The 27,349-nt window shown below is 33.7% G+C and overlaps 2 protein-coding genes across 2 annotated transcripts in view; both read left to right on the top strand.

Moving 5' to 3' along the window:
- The first annotated feature begins 1,012 nt into the window (after window positions 1-1,012).
- Window positions 1,013-18,210, top strand: LOC132726983 (uncharacterized). Its single transcript, XM_060712396.1, has 26 exons — window positions 1,013-1,145; window positions 1,968-2,036; window positions 4,220-4,427; window positions 5,041-5,235; window positions 5,520-5,676; window positions 6,403-6,530; window positions 6,837-7,025; window positions 7,550-7,726; window positions 7,875-8,135; window positions 8,433-8,651; window positions 9,193-9,387; window positions 9,582-10,088; window positions 10,280-10,438; window positions 10,919-11,080; window positions 11,361-11,550; window positions 11,928-12,112; window positions 12,580-12,744; window positions 13,218-13,448; window positions 13,835-14,005; window positions 14,283-14,486; window positions 14,818-15,108; window positions 15,687-15,890; window positions 16,184-16,339; window positions 16,815-16,853; window positions 17,254-17,362; window positions 17,982-18,210. Exons 1-26 carry the CDS (start codon window positions 1,143-1,145, stop codon window positions 18,073-18,075), a joined length of 4,668 nt encoding a protein of 1,555 aa, XP_060568379.1. The 5' UTR covers window positions 1,013-1,142; the 3' UTR covers window positions 18,076-18,210.
- A 5,888-nt stretch (window positions 18,211-24,098) lies between these two features.
- The window catches only part of LOC132726991 (titin homolog), a 36,531-nt gene continuing 33,280 nt past the window's right edge, over window positions 24,099-27,349 (top strand). The window contains exon 1 of the mRNA XM_060712404.1: window positions 24,099-24,260. The gene's annotated coding sequence lies outside the window, so the exon portion shown is untranslated. The remainder of the gene's footprint in view (window positions 24,261-27,349) is intronic.

The raw sequence follows: 27,349 nt of genomic DNA on the forward strand, positions 1-27,349 counted from the left end.
GTTTAATCATATAAAGGTTTTTGTTGCTTTTTTAATGGGAATAAGGGGATATTCTTTACATTACTGGTGGATGTATAATCATCTTTTCTTTTCTTTATATGAATATATTATTGATGTTATTAAGAAGAATATTTCACAAAAAAAAACAAAAAACAAACAAATATCTACATTAGTAACGGCAATTTTATTGATGATGTACTTTGGAAAACTATGGATACTTATTTTGGGTGGGTCATTGTAGATCAATGCAAGGTTCACATAAGTAGACGGTCCTGAATGTTTGTAGACCTATGAACCATAAATCATTGTACAGCGCAAAAAATATCATATATATATCCATATATATTGCTAATGATAGTATTTATAATACCGCACGTTTGTAACGTCGCTTTTCATAATCGTGACGTTTATATAAACTTTATATACGGCTTCTGTGAAATTATGAAGTAATTTCATGTTTTCTCTAAAAAGGAAGTTTGCAGTATTATAAATTCGTTATAAAGATTCTTGACATGGTATATAGTCGGCAACAGGATGCAATATATCCCTATCCAAGCGGTTCGGACTGAGGTATATACGTATAAGGGAATATAATCTGTCAAAAATCTTTATAACTAGTAATATAATTGATACTGCCCAGGGTATTTACATTGTGCTTTATAAAGCACCTACTTTTATTCATACTTTTAAAGTATAAAAATATATAAATAATCATGCAGTTTGGGAAAAGGACGTAATTATATAAATGAAAGAAGATTTGTAGTGACTATCCGGAGAGTGAATATTTACTCTACATTGATTTGGTATTTTATTTGATTTTAAGCATTTCATTTCTAATAAAATGTATCGGATTGATAAACTCTATTTGACTTCGCTCCAACATTTGATCATAATGTTATCTTTAATTCCTTTCACAGACAGGCGTAACTTGTTACTTATCGTACATTGGATTACAATAATCAGCCAATCGCAAGACGCGTTACAAAACCATCATCCAGGTAACGTCCGCCTCTATCAGAATTCCCGTTATTTGACATCACGCGGTGACTAAATTTTGCTAGATTGAGTATTACCAATATATTTCACGTTAGAGAGGGATCGATTTCAATATAGATGGCACGAATGTATTAAACAAAACAAAAATGGTGAGTTTAAATGATATTTATAAGCATTTTGATTTAAATATTAAAAAAGTAGTTTCAGATAAAAAATGACTTATGCATGATATTTTAAGAAAGCCAAGTAGAATTTATCTTGCTTGTTTCATTATGCGGGTTAAAAATATGATAAGTTTTGAAGTCTACAACTTAATGTTTGGATTTGAGATGAAACAATAAGTTGCAAAACTTTCAAAAATAAGAAAAGAATTCACTTTTTCAGTTGAAGATGCTTAGTAAAAAAGTTTATAAAATAAATCATTATCCCTAATAAATTTATAATATATATATTTATAAAAAATATACGTCAAATTAAAGTGTTAGTATAGAGGAAAAAGGTCAGTTTACTGTTTAAAAGTAAATTGGTATTTCATGGAAGGTCTGTACTACAGTAAATAATAATGTTGATCAAATGTAATATTAAACATAGCAACAATCCACGGAAGAGATGTTGAAAAGTGTAAGATACATGATCCGAGATTTTGAAAAGTAGATAATGAAATGTTCTAAAACAAAATGATATTAGTAATCATAATTAATCACTTGGAACTTTATAAACATTAATACATTTCTATTGTTTTTATCAATATTTGAAATACTAAGAGCATTGTGTTGTATGATTTGACGAACAGCAATTTCACTATGGCATATATATTTATGGATTGAGGTGTTTAATAACTTAATCTAAAACAAATATAGACATTGATGGCGAAGTATATCTTTGATATTATTACATTATCAGCTACCTCACGGTTTTGTGAAGTCTTCAGTTAATTTTGATGATAAATATACTGTCTTGATTTATTACAGTTCCTCGCTAAATGTTTAGTTTGCTGTTTAATGGTAACTGTCTCGACCGGCGATAACGACGAAAACACGGTAAGAAACTTTTGAACTAACCGATTTTATCTCTCTTAAAGTTTACATCATGAAATGATTTGTTTACTTTTATTTTTAAGAAGAGAATTTATTATCAGTTTTTTTGTTTTTGTTTTTTTTTGTAAACAGATAAAGATTATGGTTTCAGGAAACCTCAAATACTCCACGCGAGGTTAAACACGAAATAAAGCTCTTTAAATTATCATATTATTTATAAAAATATGTCTCCAACACCGTTATGTGAATGCGGACAAATAAAATATATCACTTTTTATTGACTGCCGACGCATAATGGCAACCAAAACACCTCAGCCATTTATAATGCCATTATCTTCAAGCACTTTCATACTTATATTTAAAAAACAAAACCATTTATTTGACCTAGTATTGAGACAAAATATCTTACATTTTTTACTCTTTTCTTCCTGTTCCTTGTTGTACCTAATTTGCGCAGTTGTTCGCTCTTTCTTTTAGCTGATCCTTATTGTTTTAGTTGTTCTTATCTATCAATATCATTTGTTCATATGTCTCTGTTTTATTCTCGTTATATTCTTGTCTCTTGAAAATAACTAATTGGTAAATAAGTCGACACATTTGATACATTTTTAAAAAGGAGAATAACTTATAATAAGACTATGTTTTCTGTTTTAATCATATGATTTGACTTGTATTATAATTGTTAAACGTTTAGAAGTATACATTCAGGAAATAATATGTTTAATCTAAATAGATAAATGAAGTACGTTTTATTTGGTAAATCAAAACAGTACTAGTTCGGAAAGTATATCTTTATGTTTGTAACCCGTTTAAGAACTGTTGACCTTTATATCTTGATTTAGTACTGAACTGATTTTGTACATATCCATTCACTGAATTAGTCACGTTAAAATTGATTTCACCTGAAAATTCAGAAGACTGATTTTACGTTTAAAATAAAACTCTTTTAAACTTACAGCGAGTAGGCTTTTATGCCGTCCGCTAGTTGTACCAATGTATCACGTAAGGCCTCAACATACGGTAGGATTTAGTTGTACATCACTAATTAGAGTAAGATGTACAATTTTCAAAGCTATACAACACTTAATTCTACACTGTAAAAATCATCTGAGGTTTCCCTTAAAAAGGATCCCTTTACATTGACCCTTTACATACTTTACTCACTAAATACTTTTTTCGCCATGAGTAATGATTGAAACACCTCCATTAAAAAAAAATTATATATATTTTTTAATGTGAAGCCTGACCGAGACTCAAACCAGGGACCCTCGGAATACCATACTGGGGCTCTGCTGACTAAGCTATCTGGCCGCCTACAAACTACCTCCCCTCCCATAATTAGAGAACAATTCAATACCGTGACATAATCATTTTCGGAATAATTTGGGATTCGAACATAACACAACTTTAGGTCTCCTGAAGAGTTTTTCAACATCATTTTTACCCCATCTTACTACTATGTTTACCTTTTAGCCCTAATTGTTCTGGAATTTCATTCATTAAACTCATTATCAGGAGATATTTTGGTTATCTGTTACTTGTCATTGTGGGAGGTTTGTAAAAATCTGTAAGACAAGATTTTCAAAATAGAACATGTCCTATCCCTTACATCTTGACTTAAGGTTCCCGAAATCAAGAAATAGTAGCCTTCACACATTAAGATTTGTCTGTACATCTTAGTTTTAATTGGTGTTGTACTTCAAAATCCTACCGTCTGTTGAGGCCTTTAATCGTGCCTTTACAATGCCTATGACGTTTCTCCATTACAAAGATTGTGTGATTAATTACAATTAATGTTTTAAGGTCCATTAAGCTACAGAAATGTTTTTATTTCTATTTATCAAAAGCTTTTCATACATTTTGTATTTGGTGTACTTTTATAGTTTCTAAAATGTTACTTATTTGCCAGTTACCTTATTTACATTTTGCTTCTGCTGTTTTCTGGAAATAATTATAGCTTTAGTGGTTGAGTCTATTGTATGGAAGTCTAAATACTACTTTGTTTACATGTTGCTATTTTTATGATGAAATGATGAATAATTTTACAGTTAGTGCTACTTTCTTCTGGTAACAAACATCTCACATGCTCTAAAACCATTATTTAAATGACACAAAACCTTTGCTTGCCCTTTTTAAAGAAGTAAAATTGATTCGAATATAAGGCAAAATGTACCTTTAATTTACAGTATGTAGGAGAAGGGTTTTCACCCGATGGCTGTTTTCTCGACCCGTTGATGAATCCGACAGACTGCAAAGACCACGCTGGTAAAACAGTAAAAGTTGATAAAGTATATGAGGTCGCCCACAATACAACATGTTCCCTAGATCATGGATATGACAATATGTTTAGTGTAGCTTGTCTTGATGGCGTGCTTATCGTTTCATCAAATGGAGGTAATTGTTATATATTCAACGAATAAGAATAAAAAGATAGATATAAAAGAGAGTTAAGAACTTGTTGAAGAATTAGCATAACTCTCTTAAACCGGTGCTAGGGAGCCTCTCACCATCACTCATAAATAAACTGCAAACATGTTTATAACTACACATGTAGTTAACAAACCACTCAGAAAATTAAAGTCAATAAATATTTCTTTTAAATCAGTACTTATTAAACTTAACTTTTTATACGTTTATGTATGTATGATGAAATGTCACAATGAAATAAAAAAAAACATATACTTTACTCGATCTTTAAAATCAGAAGTTCATAGTTCATAAAACTTCATGTGTAAATGAACATTGAATGAATGATATCTTATATCCGAAAGCAATCAAATGATGTTTGTTATAGGAAAATATTCAATTCACAAATGGAATAGTTGTAATTGTTTTATGGTGATATATTGTTTAAAATACCTTATTAAGATGTGCTATTTATTTTCTACGACTGTATATCTTCATGTTCTACCGTCTTTAAATAAAGATATCATCATCACCATCATCATCATCATCATCATCATCATTTTAATTATCATAACCTTTAAACATATCTTTGTCATTAAAGATAAAGACTTAATGCGCATAAAGCGTCAGGCAGCTGCCCCATCGCCTTTTGAAATAGCAAATTCACCGGCCGTCAGCGGTATTGGAGGTTTTACAGCAACTGGTGCCATGATTGGCTCAGCATTCGGACCTGTAGGTTTAGCTGTTGGGGCTGGTATAGGTGCATTTGCAGATATCATGTGTTCCATCTTCTGTCGTAAGTATTACAAATATGGTAATTATTTTTTGCTTAATGTACAAAGATCATTTCATCTGTTGATCCGATACAAGTGCAAGCATTTCGTCGCCTGAATATTGCATACATTTGGAGCATATACCAGTCCTGTATAATGCTTAATTTATTTATGTTGGATTAACATGGAAATATCACTGGTTTGTATGATGAGGTTTATAATATGTCCATAAAACATGATATGTAACTCTACCGAAATATGTTCGACATTGTTTTGATGTTGCTTTTTTGATTTAATCAAATTAAAGATCACGACGACCCTCCCCCACCTAACAAGCCGCCTACAATAAACAAACCAGCTGCATTAACGATAGCTTCTCCTATACTAGCAGAAGAAGGGAAAACAACAGCAAAAGTCACGTGGGATTCACCAACGATGACGGACCCGGAAGATGGAAATATCGAGTAAATATGCAGCACCTTAAATTGTTTTATATTAATAAAGCTATTTGAAAGTTGTTCAGTTTATAGAATAGTTTTGTCCGTTGGTTCTGTTTTACTTGGATTTGTTTCGTTAAATCCGTCAATTCAAATGCACATTATTAAACGCTATAACCAAAAGACATATAAAATTAAAATCCTTATAAGTATACAAGGTTCCATTTAATGAAAGAAAAACAAAAATAATATGACGATAAGGCTTTTTATGAACAGATTTTAATTACCCTGTTAACGCATGTTTTCCGTGTTATTACGTCTGCAGAGTCCCAAGGAACGGTTGGTACCCGAGCCCGAGTCAAACATGGGCAAAAAAGGGGAAAATATCCAATTGTATTCTATAATTTTGAAAAGTGACTAGTTACGGTGAAACTAGAAACTAACGTGACGTCATGTAAACCATTAGTCTTTAATGTGCTGTCCACGTAAGGCGCCAAACGTTCTTGATTTATTTTCATTGTCTATTGACCTAATAATATCTCTTAATGTTTATGTATTTATTAATGGAGATAAAGGTTTTAAAAGTATTTACTATATATATGGAGTATTGTAATGATTAAGCAAATAATTACCTCGAATTAAAGAGGTAAATATATGTACGTAAAATATACATGTATGTTTAAGCAAAACTTTAACTACCTTGCTTTTAGCCTGATGGCAAGGAACTTAAATAAATCCATTATTATTTTACAGGGTTGTTGCGTCTCCATCAAACTTTCAAAACGGCGGAGCCTATTCAGAAGGAACGTATGTTGTGTATTTTGTTGGTACAGATAGCGGTGGACTTTCTGCAACTGCATATCTTTCCTTTCAAGTCAAATGTAAGCTTTAGTAAAGTTTTTTATGGTAACATAATGATCACAGATGAAGCATTGCCCATACGTATGTACATTTTCTGAAAATGATACATTGTACTAAATAATAAAAACGAAACTATATTAAGTGAAGAAAGCAGAGCCCACAAAAAGGCAAGCAACACATCTTCAACCGAACCTTTACTTATCTGATTTAAAGAAGGAGATGTGACCAATGCAGTAGTTACTGTTAGATAAGAAGGCAGTGATACCGGCAAAGTAAACTATGCATGTAAAATTGTTTCAATTAAGCACATGCTTCCTTTATTACAGTGGACAGGTGTGGATTCCCGAGATGGCCGGAAAATGGCTACATTGACTGTGATGGTAGTGATATAGTTTATGGGACAACATGTAATATAAGATGTAAATCTGGCTATACCCTAGACGCAGGAGACAATCCTTCTTTAAAGTGTGTCAAAAACGGAGCTTGGCTACCACCTATTCCTCCAAATTGCAATCGTAAGTTAATCAAAATAATTACAGGTATATGATACAGTTGATATAACAATGCACAATTCGAGTCAGGTACGTATATTCTGAAAAATGAAATATCATAGCATGTAAATGTGTTCCTATTTACTCAGGTGTGTCGTTTCAGCAGGAGAAATGAAATAAGTCATTTTTTTAAAAATACTTCTTTTCTTTTTCCATATCAAAAACGAAAATACTTCTTTTTCCTTATCCAAAAAACACAAACTTCCTTTTTTGTCTTATTCAAAAACAAAAATCCTTTCTTTTCCATATCCAAAAACAAAAGTACTTTCTATTCCTTACCCAAAAACAAAAATACTTATTATCTTATCCAAAAAAAAATATCATCCAACTCTCCTCTTATAACAACTTGGACAGTTGATTTCTTCTCAGTGTTATAATTCGAATGGAATTATTATGTCCTTATGATAAATTTACTAATTTCTAAATAATCAAAAGTCTTTTATGAATACATACTAAAAGCATATAGATCTCTTATATACTTTTGACAGCACGTTCGTGTGACAAGGCGCCAACAATAGCCCACGGTGAAGTTCAATGTCTAAACGGTAAACAGGTTTATGGAAATCTGTGTGAAGTTGTTTGTGACGACGGCTACCAAGTACATGGAATGCATATTGTGGGCTGTAACGTCAATGGCAAGTGGGGAACAATGTCGGTTTGTAAAGGTGAACACTGCTAGTATGCTCTTACTTAAATTCAGCAAATAATTATAAATAATGAAATATTGGCATTATTTCAGCAAGAGCATTTGCAATCTGCTGTCATTTTCATTTTGACATAAAATTTTAAGCATCTTTGTTTTGAACAATTTAGATGTACTTCCACCAAGGTTTCCTGCTGGCGAATGTCCCGATGACATGCAGGTATATATTGACTCAACTAATAACACTGCAAAGGTTACCTGGGACGAACCACAAGGTGAAGATAACTCTAAGGAGCCTGTAACAATCACGGAAATTCATGGCCACAAGCCAGGAGAACGATTGACGGCTGGTTCGCATACGATTAAATATACAATAAAAGATAAACAACAAAACAGGGGAGACAGTTGTGTGTTTAATGTTCAAGTTTTGAGTAAGTTACTAATATAATACAAAATGTATTAACATATTATCAAATTTACCCTCTGCTGATATGGATTCGTTTCCTTTTGGCTTTGGAACTCAAAATACTTTTTAACTTTTCACTTTTTAACATTTTTATGAAAGAATAAACAGATGGTAAAATCTTGACATATGTTGCATAAAACTGAAGGATATCCATAAAATTGTTGAAAATGTTTTAACAGTTATATAGAACAGAGTTTCATGAAAAAATAACAATAATTTTTCATTGTGTTTAAGGGTTTATTGTTGTTGTTGTTACTTTAAGCATTAAACTGTTCTCCTCCTAACCTCCGTGTGACAGGAGGGGATCATCTTAAATATGATTGTCCAAGTTACAATATCGGTGCCGAATGTACAATGGCATGCATGTCGGGATATCCGATGGGAGGAGTCACTAAAATCCAATGCTCAGCTGACAACAAAAGTAACCCTCCAAAATTAGACTGGAAATGGCAACATGGCGGACTAGCGCCATTTTGTAAAGGTAAACATACGTTATCCATTCGTAACTTTCCCTTCTTTCCAACATGTTTCCGTAGAATACCTCTAAGGCAATATATCTACGCTTTATTCGTTTAAAACAAAATAAAAATACTTGCCATTAAATGTGGAACCATTTTCTTGTGTAATTAAACCGTGAAAGTATTTGACTTAAATAATTATTTTTAGGAATCGCTAATTTTAATGATCATTCAATACAAAGTAAAAACAAACTCAATGTCTATATATCTATGCTAATATTTTATGTCCCTCTTAAAGTTTATTACGAAATATTAGTCATCTTTCTCATGATGCTTAGAATATTCACGTGACATAGTACTGAAAAACTTTAAATCAAATTCTCTAATCTTATCCATTTTTACCTCATATCTGCCCAGTAGATTTGTACCCATTTTGAATCATTTTTACATATATTTATCATCACGCCTATAGTATATCACAGACATGCATATATTAAGTCATTTAAAACTATCACTAATTTTGACAAATGCTATAACTACACTGATATAATTACAATTTTTTAGAAACGAACTGTTCTAGAGATGCACTAAATGAACCTGTTAATGGGGCCTTGGCATGCAGCCAGTGGACTCATGGTCAAATGTGTCAGATGCAATGTGGCGCCGGATATGATATTCCGAATATTGGGGATGGTCTATATGTGTGTGGTCGGTCTACCGGTAAATGGAGGCCCTCTGGTAAAGTGCCGGACTGTGATAGTAAGTAATCGTGTAAAATACATTTAATACGCATGCATAATATATACCACACGATGTTTATAATATGGTGAGTCTCAATCAACCTAATTTAGCTTAAGAAAATTTAATTAAAGTTCTTAACAAAACAATAAATCAAGAATGATCTAGAAATCTGAATAATGTAATACAGTGTGACTTGTTAATATACATTTTAGCCAAGCTTGATGTAGACAACATGAATCTTCCGAACGAATTTTACTACTTCACTGGACAGTGCAATAGTTCAACCCAGAATTTGAATCAAATTAAGGAAAACTTTGTACAAGCCCTTAACAGTTCTAAGTTTCCGGAAGAATGCGTTGGTATCCCAGCATGCCAAGCGAAGTTTGTGGACGTGACATGTGGTCCAGTGTCATCTCGTCGTAAACGTGATTCCAATTCCCATGTGTATCGGCGGTCAGTATCGAAGCTTGCCTACACATTGCGATTTGAATTCATTTTACCGTACAAACCGGTGACAGGAAAATCCGCAGATGACATTATTGCAGAAAACGAAGACCGGTTATACAAAATGTCAGATGTTATACAAAAAGAAGTTGATTCCGGACATTTTGACCTTCACGTTGGTGACCTCCATGTAGAGAGTGATTCATATGGACCTGGAGTTCCTTCAATGGTGTGTCCCCCTGGCACTATTCCAAGAAAGGAATCTGCATCTTGTGGTAAAATTGTTTTTTTTGGGAAGAATTTGAAATCTGTGAAATACTTTTTACTTAGATTTTGAATTAAAACTAGTAATTACACCGCATTTTAGAACTACTTTTCTGTTAATTTTGTGTCCAACTGACTTCATTTTCTTTAACCTTATTAACTTCATTAACTGCATTAAAGATTTCTTTTCTGTCTCTTTCAGTTGGTTGTCCAAAAGGCAGTTTTGCTAAGAAGAACGGTAGATGTGAAAAGTGTCCTATAGGAACATACCAAAACTTGACGAACTCTATGAAATGTGAAGCATGCCCACCAAACACAAATACAACAGAAGTTGGTGCCGAGAACATCTCCCAGTGTCTTAGTAGGTCTACATTATATACACTCTGGTTCCGTGTAAAGAAATATTCAGAATCAAGATCAACATAAGGATCAAAATAAAATTTCTATACTACATATTACCAAATTGTAAATACACGTACAATAAACTTGAAATAGTTCATACAAGTACAAATATAACTTGTCAATGACAATGTAGTTATTAGCAAATTGCAAACATTAACTTTTGCCTTTGTCAGGGTCTTCCTAATAGAAAGACCATGTTTTGATGTCATGAAAATCATCTGATATAAGATTTCTAGGTTTTTACTGTTCACATTCTTTAATACATATTTTGTTTGAGGATTTTTTAAAACAAATATTTAAAATGTGACGCATAGGGACACACACATGTTACACAAATGCATAAACATTTAATTACATGTACTTAGCATTTGAGAACTATAACAAACAAATCGATCTTACTCTACCTTTGCAGTTCTAAAACATTTATTTTTAATTACAGGATACTGCGACGCTGGTGAATACTCACCAAACACTCTTGCTCCTTGCACAAAATGTCCGTGCAATTCATTTCAACCAAGCCCAAAGTCTGTTAGCTGCACCAAATGTGCTAGTAATAAGAGAAGTTCGTCAGATGGAGCCACATCTGCGACACAATGTCAAGGTTAAAATTGCATAGCTATTTTTAGAACATGAATGAATATCTGAGTAAACACTATTTGCGTATATGGAGGCTGATGCTGATAATGACGTATTTTTCTCACCGTCTTAATATATTTGATATAAGTAAATAATTTAAAGTTGTATGTGTTAAATTTTGTTATGACTTATAGGAAACCTGTGTATTTTTTGAAAGTAATGCTTATGATAAAGGTATTAATAATGACGATGATGATTATGACGACGATGATTACAATGATCACGGATTAACATTTATTTTGCAGAATATGATGTACAGTTGAGTAAAGACAAAACAAAACTTGAAAACAAGTTAACACACGACGTACTGACCATGTTTATGTGGGTTTATGTCACCAATAACAAGACAAATTCTGCTGTTGTATTTGAAAATTCTGGCAGTAGACAGAGCTTTGTTTTTAGACTTACACCAACAACTTCCTTGGGGCAATCTCAGTGAGTGATAAGTTTACATTAAACGCTATTACACGAGAGCACAGTAAAGTTTTTTTCGAAGGTCTAGCAAATGATATGTATCTGCGAATTTTCGTCAATATATAAGACTGAACAAATAGATATACATTGTGTAGTGTATGAAAATCACACTGTCAAACTATGAGAGTATCGAATAAAAACCACCCGATGGTAGTGTTGTTTAATTTATTTTCTTCGAACATGTCGATATATTTTCCAAAGCAGTTAAGTTTTATGAATGACGCCCTGAACACATTTGAAATTTTCATTTATTGCAACAAAATAATGTTTACTTTTTATACTTATAATTAAAACATGTTGAAATGTTTAATGTTGCATTACTAATTAATTTCTTCCAGTGGTGTCGTCAGTACTGGTCAGACATTACCGACATCAACTTGGACAAGCGTCGCTGTCAGTGTTGACAAGCCGTCAAATGAGGTCAAAGTATACATTAATGGGAAGCTCTCCTATACAAATACTTCCTTCGCTGTTCCGAAGTCTCACATACTTGAGAGAAACGATTTGATCGGATTTGACGGTGGTATGTAACCCATTTTTATCAGTAAACAATATCTTCGACTTTATTCAATTGAAAGATCCTTCCTCTTACCTTTGAGTTGAATAACAACAGAATAAACCACAAATATTGATATGTGCTCTTTTATTTACAATTGTGTTGTGTTGAAATTATTCTTGCAATGTACTACTCGGATAATTTGAATTAGACAGGTTAGGGTCGTATAGAGATCAATCCATTGAATACGTTTCTTTTGTTACCGTCTTACCTTTATATATTAAAAAAGAGTGATAAATATCGGATGCTGATTGACAAGGTGTAAAAAAAGTTTTGCACTATGGTTATTTTTTATCTTTATTTTCAAAAGTCATATAAAAAAGTAATATCTTACAAATTTAAAGCAGAAAAATGGTTGACAGATGAAAACAGTTTATCAAAAATATATTTGATCGTTCGAAATAATAAATTGCTCAAACAAATATTGTTTTTAGATATCAAGATTTCCGCATTTAGTGTCATTCCAAGAAAAGCAACACCTTCTGATGTCTCAACTTGGGCTGCTTCATGCACACCGTCCATATCTGGAACAATATATTCAATGGACGATCTGGTGGAGGCAGAAAATGTTAAAGTTGTCATCCCCTCAGTGTGTGATGGTTCGTTCTAATTTAACACATTGCTGTACTGTATATAGAGACTGCTTATTTTAGCATATTCAATGCATCATGTCCATTGGTGACAATTCGTGATCAGTTCAATAAAACAGAATATAAATTAATTGGATTTTCTTCTCAATATAATCTAATTTTATTTCATTTACCTGTTAATTTAAAATGTTTCAAAATCCGAAACTTCAGCGTATATTTGTAATTACTGAAATATGTATGGAATAGAGAGACATAAAGAATCTCAAAAAGAATGCTCAATACGACAAAATTGAAAATGTTGCAGGCTCGGTTTGATCGAGCCTGATCATGAAGTCAAATTTTTCTCTCTTTTTTTGACAAGAATCATATGTTATGATTGTCAATGATAAATATGAAGAAATAATTGTCAATGTAAAATGATTGTCCTTAACTACAGCATTTGTTAAGATTTAAAGAATTGTGAATGTTGTTTGTTATTTCAGCTATCAATGAATGCACGAGCTCTCCATGCGGCAGTCATAAATGTATCAATAAACGTGGCGATTACGAATGCCTATGCTCTGGTGGATTTAGTGGCAAACAGTGTCAACTTGCTCCGGATTATTGCAAGAATAATAACTGTAAGAATGGGGCAACGTGTATCAATGGAACAGGAAATTACACGTGTAAATGTCCCTATGGTTACCGAGGTGATATGTGCGAAATAAAAGCAGGTAATAATATGTGTTTGAAAATGCAAAGAGTCCAATAATTAATAAGCGATGTGGCATAAAATAAGGTAACACATTTGAAAAGCTCGCATCAGAACAAGTTTTTGAAGTATGTAGGCATTCATCCTAGTTTTATGATAAGAGTACAACTGGTAGACTGTTAATACAAATTCTACATGTATTTTAATATCAAATCAGGTGATAATCTGACCGCAAACAGTTTAGACACCTTTCATTATTATTCCAATGTACATAAGAAAAGTCATATCATTAATAAAATGACTGTATGTTAGGTGTTCTTTCCATTTACACCTATGTACGTACTTTATAATAATTTGAATGTATGTACAGGTAAACAGTTCTGAGAGTGTAGATTTTATTTTATTAAGTTGATGGCGAATGGTCTGCGTGGACAAACTGGACAAGCTGCTCAAAATTATGCGGTGGTGGTATAGCAACAAGAACAAGAAGATGTGATAGTCCTTCACCAGATCCCGAGGGCAAACAATGTCAGGGAAATAGTAGCGAGGATACATCATGTAACAAAGAAAAGTGTCCAGGTCGGTTTGACAATATACACAAATTCGTACACTTATATTTCTCCACAAAATACAAACGAATATTTTGTCTGATAAATACCGTTGCCAAATGTTCTTTTTTTACTTTTCATTCGTAATATGTATTGTATTATTGTTATTGTATAACAGAGATATGAAATTGTATATAAAAGACATCAAAAGCTTTAAATTCAAGAAATGACATGACAAGTGTCATTAATTATACTGATTATTGAAATAGTTTAAACGGACAATGGGATTTATATTTATTAATTGACAGAATGTACGAGACTACGAAGGACATACGGGTTGATCATAACTTGCAACAAAACAGCGGAACTTCAACGCTGTTCTATTAACTGCAGGGCAGGTTTATATTTCACAAATGCGCCAATACCATATTATGAGTGCGGTCTTGCAACTGGATATAAATGGAATCATCAAAATGAGAAAAATCCTTCAGGACGACTGCCATCATGCACGGGTAAATCTAAAGCAAATTACAATTATAATTAAATGACATGCTTTTATAGGGACTACAGTCCACTTAGAACTACGAACTTTTATAAACGAAACCTGCAAGATAGTGACCCTGCTAGACGATTTAATTTGACTCCCAGTGTATCTGATTTTAAAAGTCTTGTAGTACAGATATTATTTTCATTAGGTTATTTTGGAGAACATGCATTCAATTTCAAATCATTCAGATCACTATTCGTTTAACTGGTGGTCATGAATTTATTACTATCAAACTTTGTAATCGTCTTCATTAAAACAAGTAACAATGTTAATCAATACTTTTTGAATATCTACAGAGCTTGAGCCACCGGTAGAGATGGGTGTGAATTTTGAAGGCAAGTATGACTCTGTCCCATGCACGGAGAGTAACAAGAAAACAGTCAAAGACTCTTTAGAAATTAAATTGTCAACTCTTGACTGTAAGAAAGCAGTCACGTGTGAAACTTCGGTACAAGAACCGGTGTGTACCAGCTCGAAAAAGAAAAGATCCACTGGAAGCTCAATGACGGTGACTGTTGGATTACATGCAGCAGTCAGTAGTAAAGGGAGCACTTTCAATATTGCAGGATTACTGCAAAATAACACGGGTGTGTAAACTATTTCATCGTCACTCATTGTGAATTCGTTTAATTATATTATAGTCTAGGATATGAAAATTTCAGTTATATGATAGATTTCAATATCACTTATTCAGTATCACTCTATTGCACTAATTTGTCTTCGTCGTACTCTACGCAAACTCAGTTGGCATATTATAATCGCCTTTTTGGTTAAATATTATGTGTATTACTTTATATCTTAAATGCATTAATTGTATCATATTAAACATATCATTTCTCGTAGGAAAAGCCATAATCAATTAATTACGATAATTACTATCATATAATTTCCTTTCAAGAAACCTCCATTTCAAGAGTGACTAGAGGTTAAACGTTATTTAGAAATCATTGTATATAAAAGTATAAACACCAATTATCCACAACTCTTCCTATCCAATTACGTTATGTATTCTATCAAGTTTCTTTTATTTTTGCCGGGGAATTCCTGTATTGTATGCAATCAACCATAGTTAATCTGTTTTTGAAAGAAACCCGTATTGTTTATGGGTTTCCGGTAGGGATTTGAATGAATTTCATGAAAAGGATTTTATTTTTCTTAACATTAGCGCCATCAAAAGAGTTGACGGACTTTGTTAAACAGACGCTCGAACTGGAAAAGTCAGCACAAACATTGATGAACCATTCCGTCGACTTCTTCCAAGTGACTGTAGATGGAACAAAACATTCCCTAGCGACAGGTTCCTCTCCGCTCTCATACAAACCAGACATCCGTTGTCCTAGTGGAACTATACGCATTGAAGTATTTTGTGGTGAGTGGAGTATTCCTACAACCGACTGTTTTATTCAAATAAGACAGCATCACTGTAAGGCAAAATATTGTAAATCTTCTACTTTTAAAAGCAGAGTAACCAAATGTCTGTATGCTATAAATTTTATCATTATTCACGAAATACATTATTCTTCTGCTTCGAGAACAAAAATGTAGCAATTACCAAACTTTTGTTTTGCACTTAATCTGATTAATTTATTTTTGAAAATATGATTTAATTCCATCAATTATGTTAAATTGCTATGGACAATTAATTCGTTAATAAATTTTAAGCTGTTTGTCCGGTGGGATCATATTCTGATGGTCGAATTGTTACAATGTGTCCTCGTGGTCAATACCAAGATACTAAAGGACAGTCAGCTTGTAAACCGTGTCCATCCGGTAAAACAACGGCAGGAATAGGTTCCATCCTCATTTCAGAATGTTCAGGTACGTCATCGTATAGACGACATTAATGTAAGAAATGCGATTCTCGAAGATTGTATTCCGTGTTACATATTTTGTTATTCATCATGAACAGACTTAGTAAAACCGATGACCTCCTTTTTTCTTTGTTTTCATTGGTCTCTCGAGGAAACATTATAAGGAAATTATAATTATTATTATATTCATGTTATTACAAGCTCAAACTCAGATTTCTGGTACTAAGTAATTGATTGATCAAAAACTGGCACAGAATGTACTCTCACCAAAAGAAATAAGGGGATTTGAGCTGGAGCTCTGATGAATGTTTTATAATGTTGAGGCTAGATTCTTAAGTCATGTATGTATGACTAAATGGTAAAGTTACATAAAGTTTGTTTACCAGAACGTAGCAATAAATCCATTGGATTCTGTTGTGACTTAGCTATAACCTTAAGGTATGAAGTGATATATTTTAACACGTGTTGTTTTGTACTTTTAGTTGATGATAAAACTAACGTTGGTCTGTCGGCCAATCAGGGTAAGTTCGAAAAGTTGGTTTATGTATTTAATCAGTTGTTCATAATCGCTGTCGTATTATCACACCTTCAGATCTTTCTTAGTTCCTCTTACAACACACTCTTTTTATTTCATCTTAATCAAATTGCAAGTTTTTAAGTACTTTTAGAGACGTTTTTCGGACTATGGAAATAGAATATAGTTCTACATTAACATCTAGGCTACATGATCATTATTTCACCTTACTCGAATAGAAAGAAAAAAAATCGGGCATTAGATTGCTAAGTGAAAAACAACATTTAAAAGTAAATGGAGAAAAATTGATGTCACTCAAAAAGTGTATAATTTAGGAATGAACATTTTACATACCTATATATTGATATAATAAAGAATGCTTGTATATAGTGTTATAAATTTTATAGGCGGTGCAAGCAACGCTGTTCAGATAGGAGTGGGTGTATCTGTGTCCATAGCTTTGCTAATTTTAGCTGCTGTCGGTGTTCTGTTTGCATGTAAATATCTAAATAAAAAGTAAGTTTTATTTCTAAAAATGTCTTACAAACTATACTTACATTTTTAAAATTAATAAAGTTTAAATAAAAAACAAAAGCGTATCAAATTAGTAATCTATTAATATAGATGTGTAAATATTTCGTTCCAACTTTTTAGAGATGTGTCAATCAAAAGCTAAGGGTAAAAATAGCATTTTCTTTACTTTCTAAATTAATAGAAGGTAAAAATTTCATCAAATTCAAACGGATTTTGATACATAATCATGTAACTTTAAAGTGGATTGGACTGCATTTTTTCTTAAGTATTTCAAATACAACTAAAAAAATAAAAATATATCATTTGGATATTCTTATAAAAATATTTTTGAAAACAAATGTTGATTCTGAGTGATTTAGTATGAACATAAATATGATAAGTGATCACATTAATATTTTACTAGAACAATTTATTATCTAATTTTTTCATATGTTATATCAGATCATGCATCTCCCACTTACCAATAACATTCAATATATATAATTATGTCATGGTGTGTTGCAATGTATTATAGTAAATATCACCAACATAATAATTTATGATATATCAGACCTACCATTACGGACCTATTTATTTTAAATTTTGAATGTTTATTTTCTAGGAAAAACAACGTAAACGACAGCAGTTTAGATTTACACACACCAGGGTATTTCCACATGCCCAGCAAACCTATGTACGAGAAACAACCGCTGTAGAGTACTACCAGATACCGACGTTAAATTAGACTGTGATATTTACATACGTTAACATACAGTGATATTTTATATTATCTGCGATTTTTTTAGTTATGCTTTGTTTCGATTTGTTTTTCTTATCTTACTATATATTTATATTGAACAAAAAATAAATTATAGTGCAAAACGATTGGCCCACAATTTAAATTTCCCCCATCCGTACAATGTACAAATTTGCATAGGTCTACTCTTGCAATGTCAATCAATATTAGAGATCACACTTTCCGGACATCTCACGAACATATGATTGGGTTAGGGCTTTGGGCTTGTTATGCTGCACAACAGCAGATGTCAAGTGCCGTGTGGCAGCTGTAAAAAGTTGCCCCGTACGTCACTTCAGTGTTGTTATATTTTTTTGGTCATTCGGGATCATTGATGCCAGCACTATTAAGTGTTGAGAACCGCTCGGAATGATCGGAATATTGTTAATCTCATTTTCAAACGGGTTTTGTCTCCATGATGTTGCTTTCGAAATTTTCAACGATCGATCTTCGGTTATAGAAATAAAAACAAATCGAAAGTCCAATAAAGCGCCATGCCACGCAGAAATCTCCCAGTAATATCGCTTACATAAGATATTTGGCCCTTATATTTTGCAAAGAATACCCACCAAACTAATGCAAAAACGAATCCACATCGGAATCAGACAAATAACTTTTTTATGATTGGCTCGAGTAAATTGTGCGTTTTAAGATAATATATAACAAATCGCCGGCCCAGAAAACGACAATTCAGCGCGGAAATCTTGCGGATATATTGATTGGGTAAGGGCTTTGGGCTTTATAATGTATGGTAAAGACCCTCCAAACTTGTACAAAATCGAATCTGCAAAGGAATCAGACAGACATGTGGTGTTTAAATGGTTGGCCCGAAATAAATGGTGGTTTTTGTGATAATTTAAATGCAGAAAAAACAAATGATGATCGAGAAAACGACAATGCCACGCGGAAATCTCACGGACATACTTATTGGGTTAGGGCTTTGTGCTTTATAATGTGTAGAAAAGACCCTCCTAACCTGTACAAAATCGAATTTCCCAAAGGATCTGAAAAATGGTGTTAAACGGTTTAATAAGTTTATATACAGAAAGAACAAATCGCCGGCAAAACAAAACGACCATGCCACGCGGAAATTTCACGGATATATTGATTGGGTTAGAGCTTTGAGCTTTATAATGTAAAAAAGCCCTCCAAACTTGTACAAAATCGAATCGGCGAAGGAATCATAAAGACAAGTGGTGTTTAAACGGTTAATTGGAGAGAAAATGTTGTTTTCTTTTCAAAAATTTATACACTTTCTGTACAGAAAGAACTAATTACCGGTCCAGAAAACGACAATGCCACGCGGAAATATGACATACACATTGATTGGATTTGGGCTTTGGGCTTTATAATGCGTAAGAAAGACCCTCCAAACCTGTAGTAAATCGAATTTGCAAAGGAATCAGTCAAATGATGTTTAAACAGTTGGCTCGAGTAAATAGTGCTTTTTACGATAACTTATATAATGAGAAGAAATGGCAATGCAGGGCGGAAATTTCCCGGACATATTGCTTGGGTTAGGGCTTTGGGCCTTATATTGTGTAACGAACACTCTCAAAGGAATCAAACAAATTGTCTTTTAACTGTTCGCTCTAGAATATTCGGATTTTTACGTAAAGTTCTTCTTAGATGTCCTTCGAGATCATTGTGTCTAGCACTTTTAAATATATTGAGAACTGATTACGGCTCAAGTCGGTGCTAGGGGAATAAGGGATGTTGAACTTTTTCATTATCCTCATGTACATACTCAATCAAACCGAGTCTTCAATTTTCATGTACTTTGGCTGTTTTTAATGTTTCCGAGGAATCACGGTGATAGGCCTTTTAAGAAGTGCTAACGGTTCTAGCCTCCGGAGAAACCAACAGGATGACCAAGCACACGCTGATAGGCTTTTTTATGAGTTATAAACGGAAAACACAGTACGGTTCTAGCCACAGAGAATAGTCAACCTAACAAAACCAACGGTGATAGGCTTTGTTATTAGTGCTAAACGGAAAACCCAAGCTCGGTTCTAGACTCAAGGAATACAATCAAGTTGACAAAGCCAACAGTGATAGGTCTTTTTAGTAGTTCTTATAACGCGATAAGCGAAACGATAAGCAAAGAACGTTTTTTAAGCCTCAAGGAATACAGTCAAGCTAACACAACCCGCGGTGATAGGTCTTTTTAGTAGTTCTAAACGGAAAACCAATCCCTGTTCTAGTCTCAAGGAATACAGTCCAAGCTGGCCAAACCCACGGTGATAGGCCTTTTAGTCGTTCATAAACAGAAACCATGTCCGGTTCTAGGTGATAGTCTTTTATGTCAGTTCTAAACGGAAGGCAAAGTCCATTTCTAGCCTCTGGTAATACAGTCAAGCTGAAACAAACCCACTGTGATAGGCCTTTTTAGTAGTGTTAAACGGAAAACGAAGTCAGGTTCTTGCCTCAAGGTAGGCCTTTTAGTCGTTCATAAACAGAAACCAAGTCCGGTTCTAGGATAAAGGAATATGATCAAGCTGACCAACCCTACCCTTATAGGCCTTTTAAGTAGTTCTATAGGGAAAACGAAGTCCGGTTTTAGCCCAAAAGAATACAGTCAAGATGACCAAACCCGAGGTGATAAATTTTATAGTTTTAAACGAAAAACTAAGCCCTCATCTAGCCTTAGGGAATTAAGTCAAGCTGACCAAACCCATGATGGTAGGCCTTTTAATTAGTTCTAAACGAAAAACCACGCCCTGTTCTAGCCTCCGGGAATACGGTCAAGCTGACAAAACCTACGGTGATAGGCATTTTCAGTTGTTCTAAACGGAAAACAAAGTCTTGTTCTATCCCAAAGGGATACAATCAAGCTGACCAACCCCAAGGTGATAGCCCTTTTTAATAGTTCGAAAGGGAAAACCAAGCCCTGTTCTAGCTTCATGAAATTCAGTCAAGCTGACCAAACCCACGATGATAGGCCTTTTTAGTAGTTCTAAACAGAAAAACAAGCCTGGTTCTAGCCTCAAGGAATACAGTGTAACTTCTGAAAACCGAACACCTCTGGGACTAGCCAAAAAGTTCGGAGTTTGGAAATTTTCGGAATTCAGAAGCCCGGAAATGTCAGAACAAGTAGAAACACTAAACATCAATTGTTTACGAAAGACATGATAAAAAATATATGAAGCTGATTAAAAAAGTACGGTTCTAGCTTCAAAGAAAACGGTTAAGCTGACCAAACCCAAGGTGACAGGCCTTTTTAGCAGTTCTAAACGGAAAAAAAACTAATTCTGGTTCTAGCCTCAAGAAATGCAGTTAAGCTGACAAAACCAATGCTGATATACCTTTTTAAAATTAGTCCTAAACGGAAAACAAATTACGGTTCTAGCTTCAAGAAACACAGTGAAGCTGGCCTAAACCTCGGTGATGGTCTTTTTTCTGTCAATTCTAGACGGAAAGCAAAGTTTATTCTAGCCTCAGGTAATACAGTCAAGCTGACAAAACCCACGGTGATAGGCCTTTTGCCTTTTAGATTAGTCCTAAACGGAAAACAAAGTACAGTTCTAGCCTCAAGGAAAACAGTTGAGCTGACCGAAACCTCGGTGATAGACTTTTTTGTCAGTTCTAAACGGAAAGCAAAGTCAATTTCTAGCCTCAGGTAATACAGTCAAGCTGACCAAATCCACGGCGATAGGCCATTTCAGTAGTGTTAAACGGAAAACGAAGTCCGGTTCTAGCCTTAAGGTATATAATCAAGCTGGCCAAACCTACGCTGATATGCCTTTTAAGTACATGTAGTTCTATACGGAAAACGAAGTACGGTTCTAGCTCCCAAAAAATATAGTCAAGGTGACCAAACCCGAGGTGATAAAATTTATAGTTTTAAACGGAAAACAAAGCCTTCATCAAGCCTCAGGAAATTTAGTCAAGCTGACCAAACCCACGGTGGTAGGTCTTTTAGTAGTTCTAAACGGAAACCATATCTGGTTCTAGCCTCAAGGAATACAGTCAGGCTAACCAAACCTACGGTGATTAACCTTTTCATTACTTCTAAACAGAAAACCACGCCCTGTTCTAGCCTCAGGGAATACGGTCAAGCTGACCAAACCCACTGTGACAGGCAGTTTTAGTTGTTCTAAACGGAAAACAAAGTCTTGTTCTATCCTAAAGGGATACAATCAAGCTGACCAACCCCAAGGTGATAGCCCTTTTTAATAGTTCGAAAGGGAAAACCAAGCCCTGTTCTAGCTTCATGAAATTCAGTCAAGCTGACCAAACCCACGTGATAAGCCATTTTAGTAGAACTAAACAGAAAACCAAGCCCTGTTTTAGTCTGAGGAAATACAGTGAAACTGGCAAAACCTACGGTGATACGTATTTTTATTAATCCTGAACGGAAAATAATGTACGGTTCTAGCCTCAAGGAAAACAGTCAAGCAGACCAATCCCATGGAGATAGGCCTTTATTCTAGTTCTAAACGGAAAAAACCAAGTCCGATTCTAGCCTCAGGGAATAAAGTGAAGATGACCAAACCCACGGTGATAGGCAATTTTGGAGTTTTACATATAAGATTTAATTTATAGCTTTTTACAATTAACATCATATCTACATATCGGACCGCTGGCTGACTTTATAAATGATTTTTTAAACATACCATTATGGAGCAGTTCAGCCCTACCCTCAGAACTCAAGTTAATATGTTTTGTGCAGCAATAGCTAAATCGCTGTTGTGCCAAGTTTGAGTGCCTGTCCAAAGATATGTCTATACTTGTGGGGCAATAGCATTCTAAAGCTTGCCCTGCCACACTCATAGACAACTCCTCGACATTTCAAATCCCATTTTATAAAGTGGCGATCTTATATATGTGATACTTTATGTAATTATATCCATTGTAAATTAAATTCTTTTTGTAAATTGAATATCTTTTATGAATTTGAATATCGCAGTGAAAACTTGACAGGCTATTTCAAACGGCGGTTCCAAGTGTATTTTTTTTTATTTATGGATACTATTCCAAGTTTTAGTATGCATGATGTTTAAACGTTTCTGGTTCATTACATGCGGGACAATTTTTATCGGCGGAAAATGAGTTTTGAATGGTTAAGTTTTTAGCGCGTATATATTTTCATCTAATTTAAATTTCGATTTTGGTGACAAAGTTCCAGTTTTTTTTTTGGGCGGTATCTTGTTTAAATTTTATATTATTTATTCCACATGCAGTGTTCGTTAAAGATTCTGTATGTTGTAATTAAGGTTGTTACCACACTTAAGTGAAATTTTATATATGTATATAATTATGCTTCTAAAAAAATTTCAAACATCGAAGAATATGTAAAATATGCACTGCAAATATTTGTCCACATTATATGTAATCATTAAAATATATGCAGAAAAATTTGACATAGACTTTATAGAAAATATATTTCTAATTACCTCCCTTTATTAACATGAAAATGTGAATTCGGTAATATCTTTACAAATAACGCTTTTTGGAACATACAATACTGATAAATCTTCATTTGAGCATTATATTTATGATATAAATTAAACCATTAAAAAATTGAGTTACAGGATCTTTAAATAATCTATTTCTTTCTTCTTTCACTTTTCTATTAATTATACTGTATGGTTCTTTTATATACCACGGATTTATATTAATACAAATCCGAACGTCTGATGTGTTGCCATTACTGCTTGCAATTCTTGCGATTTTATCGGCTTGTTCATTACGTGAATTGTCAATCCAGCAGATACAATCACGTGGATTAGAACAGTAAAATTATATACTTAAAATAATTATCTAATAACAGTTACAAAACAGAGTACAAAGATCCTGGTACAATGGAACAACTAAATCATATCAATTCTACCTATGTGTCATGCATTTCTTACATGTAAACAGTATAATTATAGATCTTAAGCGTCCCCTGTATTGAGACCACAGCGATATTGTATGCAGTTATTCGTTACAAACCTTTTGTTGTGTCACGTGACGCATTAAAAATGGCGATGAGCATGGTCAAGATTTGTGGAGAAATGACGTCAATTTTGTGGGTTTTATGCATGTAAACTTCAGTGCCTTGCATTTGTAGTAGCCGTGACTTTCAATTGTGTAACTAACAATTATTTTTGCATGACGAAGGTGTGTATCAGTATGTAAATTGTGTTGGTTTTGGTTAGTTTTTGTTTTTTTGTTATTTGCATCATAAAAATGTTTGACTTTGTAAAATTATTATGTTTGTAGGACTTGTTTAGATATTTACATTATTTGCATGTGCTTTATAAAATTTGGCAAAAGTGTAGAATTTGTCATTGCCTCTGGGAATGAAATTTTTTTGGGTGGTCATAAAACATGTATCTCTTTTATGTCATTTATGCTTGGAAGTTGAATACAGTAGAGTATTAAATTTAAAAAGCCTATAAACGGGGAAGTCTGTTTGAAAAAATCGTTTTTCTGTTTTGAAGGTGTCATTCTGATTCTAGATTTCATGCACTGCTTCCGTTTTCACTCGGAATACTCGACAATTATTATTAATCCGAAAAGTTGTGATTGTTTGTTATCGGAAAACCTTGCCTATTATTGAATACACTTTAATTATTATCATTGATTTACATTGAAAATGGCTGCGTCCGACTAGAACCTACAGAAAATTTCATTGTTGGGTATAGAACTTTATATATTATTTAATTGTTTCTTTGGTTCTACTCAGGTTCCCGTTCGTGCCTGAAATAATGCACGAAAGGGCACCTGAGGTCTTCCTCCATCAGTAAAACTGGAATGTCGCCATATGACCTATACTGTGTCCATGTGACGTCAAACCCAAAACAAACAAACAAAATTGTTTCTTTATTTCATTTTCTTTTATATATACATGAGTATTCTATAGCCTGGCAAACCAAAGCTTCACAGTGCCGGTCTTTGACTAATCCCTGTAAAATTATGTAAATAAACAAAGTCAGAGATCACTGACCATGAAATAGGTTTTCATTTAACCAAAAACAAGGTCAAAGATCAAATAATAAAATAATTAATATGAAATTAGGCAAAGCCTATGAACAAGGAAGTTGGTTGAAACAAACATCCATTTTTGGCCGGGTTGCACAGGTGCAAACCCGGGTTATAGTATGGTGAATGTCGGGCGCCGGGCGGGTGGTGGGCGGCCGGCGGGCGGGGAAAAAATTTTCGTAACAGTTTTCTCAACAACTACTTATCACAGCCTCTTGATATTTGGTATACAGCATTAACACATAGGCCCATACCGTGGGATTCGATTTCAGGTCTGTCGCTCATCCACTTCCTGTTTATCCACTTAGTTAAATTAGTTAGATTTTTTGACATTAATGGTCAATGGTAGGAAATTTTCGTAACAGTTTTCTCAGCAACTACTTATCACAGCCTCTTGATATTTTGTATACAGCATTAACACATGGTCCCATACCGTGGGATTCGATTTCAGGTCTGTCCCTCATCCACTTCCTGTTTATCCACTTAGTTAAATTAGTTAGATTTTTTGACATTAATGGTCAATGGTAGGAAATTTTCGTAACAGTTTTCTCAGCAACTACTTATCACAGCCTCTTGATATTTGGCATACAGCATTGACACATGGTCCCATACCGTGGGATTCGATTTCAGGTCTGTCGCTCATCCACTTCCTGTTTATCCACTTAGTTAAATTAGTTAGATTTTTTGACATTAATGGTCAATGGTAGGAAATTTTCGTAACAGTTTTCTCAGCAACTACTTATCACAGCCTCTTGATATTTGGCATACAGCATTGACACATGGTCCCATACCGTGGGATTCGATTTCAGGTCTGTCGCTCATCCACTTCCTGTTTATCCACTTAGTTAAATTAGTTAGATTTTTTGACATTAATGGTCAATGGTAGAAAATTTTCGTAACAGTTTTCTCAGCAACTACTTATCACAGCCTCTTGATATTTGGCATACAGCATTGATACATGGTCCCATACTGTGGGATTTGATTTCAGGTCTGTCGCTCATCCACTAACTGTTTATCCACTTAGTTAAATTAGTTAGATTTTTCGACATTAATGGTCAATGGTAGGAAATTTTCGTAACAGTTTTCTCAGCAACTACTTACCACAGCCTCTTGATATTTGGCATACAACATTGACACATGGTCCCATACCGTGGGATTTGATTTCAGGTCTGTGGCTCATCCACTTCCTGTTTATCCACTTAGTTAAATTAGTTAGATTTTTCGACATTAATGGTCAATGTTAGGAAATTTTCGTAACAGTTTTCTCTGCAAATACTTATCACAGTCTCTTGATATTTGGCATACAGCATTGACACATTGTCTTATACTGTGGGATTTGATTTCAGGTCTGTCGCTCATCCACTTCCTGTTTATCCACATAGTTAAATTAGTTAGATTTTTCGACATTAATGGTCAATGGTTGGAAATTTTCGTAACAGTTTTCTCAGCAACTACTTATCACAGTCTCTTGATATTTGGCATACAGCATTGACACATTGTCTTATACCGTGGGATTTGATTTCAGGTCTGTCGCTCATCCACTTCCTGTTTATCCACTTAGTTAAATTAGTTAGATTTTTCGACATTAATGGTCAATGGTAGGAAATTTTCGTAACAGTTTTCTCAGCAACTACTTATCACAGCCTCTTAATATTTAGCATGCAGCATTGACACATGGTCCCATACTGTGGGATTCGATTTCAAGTCTGCAGCTCATCCACTTCCTGTTCACATTAATGGTCAATGAAAGGAAATTTTCGTAACATTTTTCTCAGATACTACTTATCACAGCCTCTTGATATTTGGCATACAGCATTGACACATGGTCCCATACTGTGGGATTTGATTTTAGGTGTGTAGCTTATCCACTTCCTGTTTACCTACTGAATTAAATTTTCGACATTAATGGGTCAATGGAAATTTTTTTTCCTAACATCACAGCCTCATGATATTTGGTGTACAAATGCAACCCGGCCTTTTCTGTCTTTGACCCATTTTTCTGTTTTAAATGTGTCATTCAGTATTTTCATGAACCGCTACTGTTTTCACTCGGAATACTTGATTATTATTAATCAGAAACGTTGCGATTGTTCATTATCAGAATACACCGCTTATTATAATTGAGTAACATTTAAAATGGCGTTGCCCGGCGAGAACGAACACTAAAAATTTCATTGATAGGTATAGAATTCTGTATATTTTTAATTTGTTTTTTCATTTGATTT

The sequence above is a fragment of the Ruditapes philippinarum genome, unplaced genomic scaffold, assembly GCF_026571515.1.
Source record: "Ruditapes philippinarum isolate M1 unplaced genomic scaffold, ASM2657151v2 ctg4917_1_1_1_1, whole genome shotgun sequence".
In the NCBI taxonomy this organism is placed as follows: domain Eukaryota; kingdom Metazoa; phylum Mollusca; class Bivalvia; order Venerida; family Veneridae; genus Ruditapes; species Ruditapes philippinarum.

Coding starts and splice junctions, on each gene's coding strand:
- LOC132726983 (XM_060712396.1), top strand. Junction 8,136..8,432: donor GTTTAATGTTCAAGTTTTGA/GTAAGTTACTAA, acceptor TGTTACTTTAAG/CATTAAACTGTTCTCCTCCT. Junction 12,113..12,579: donor TTTGATCGGATTTGACGGTG/GTATGTAACCCA, acceptor TATTGTTTTTAG/ATATCAAGATTTCCGCATTT.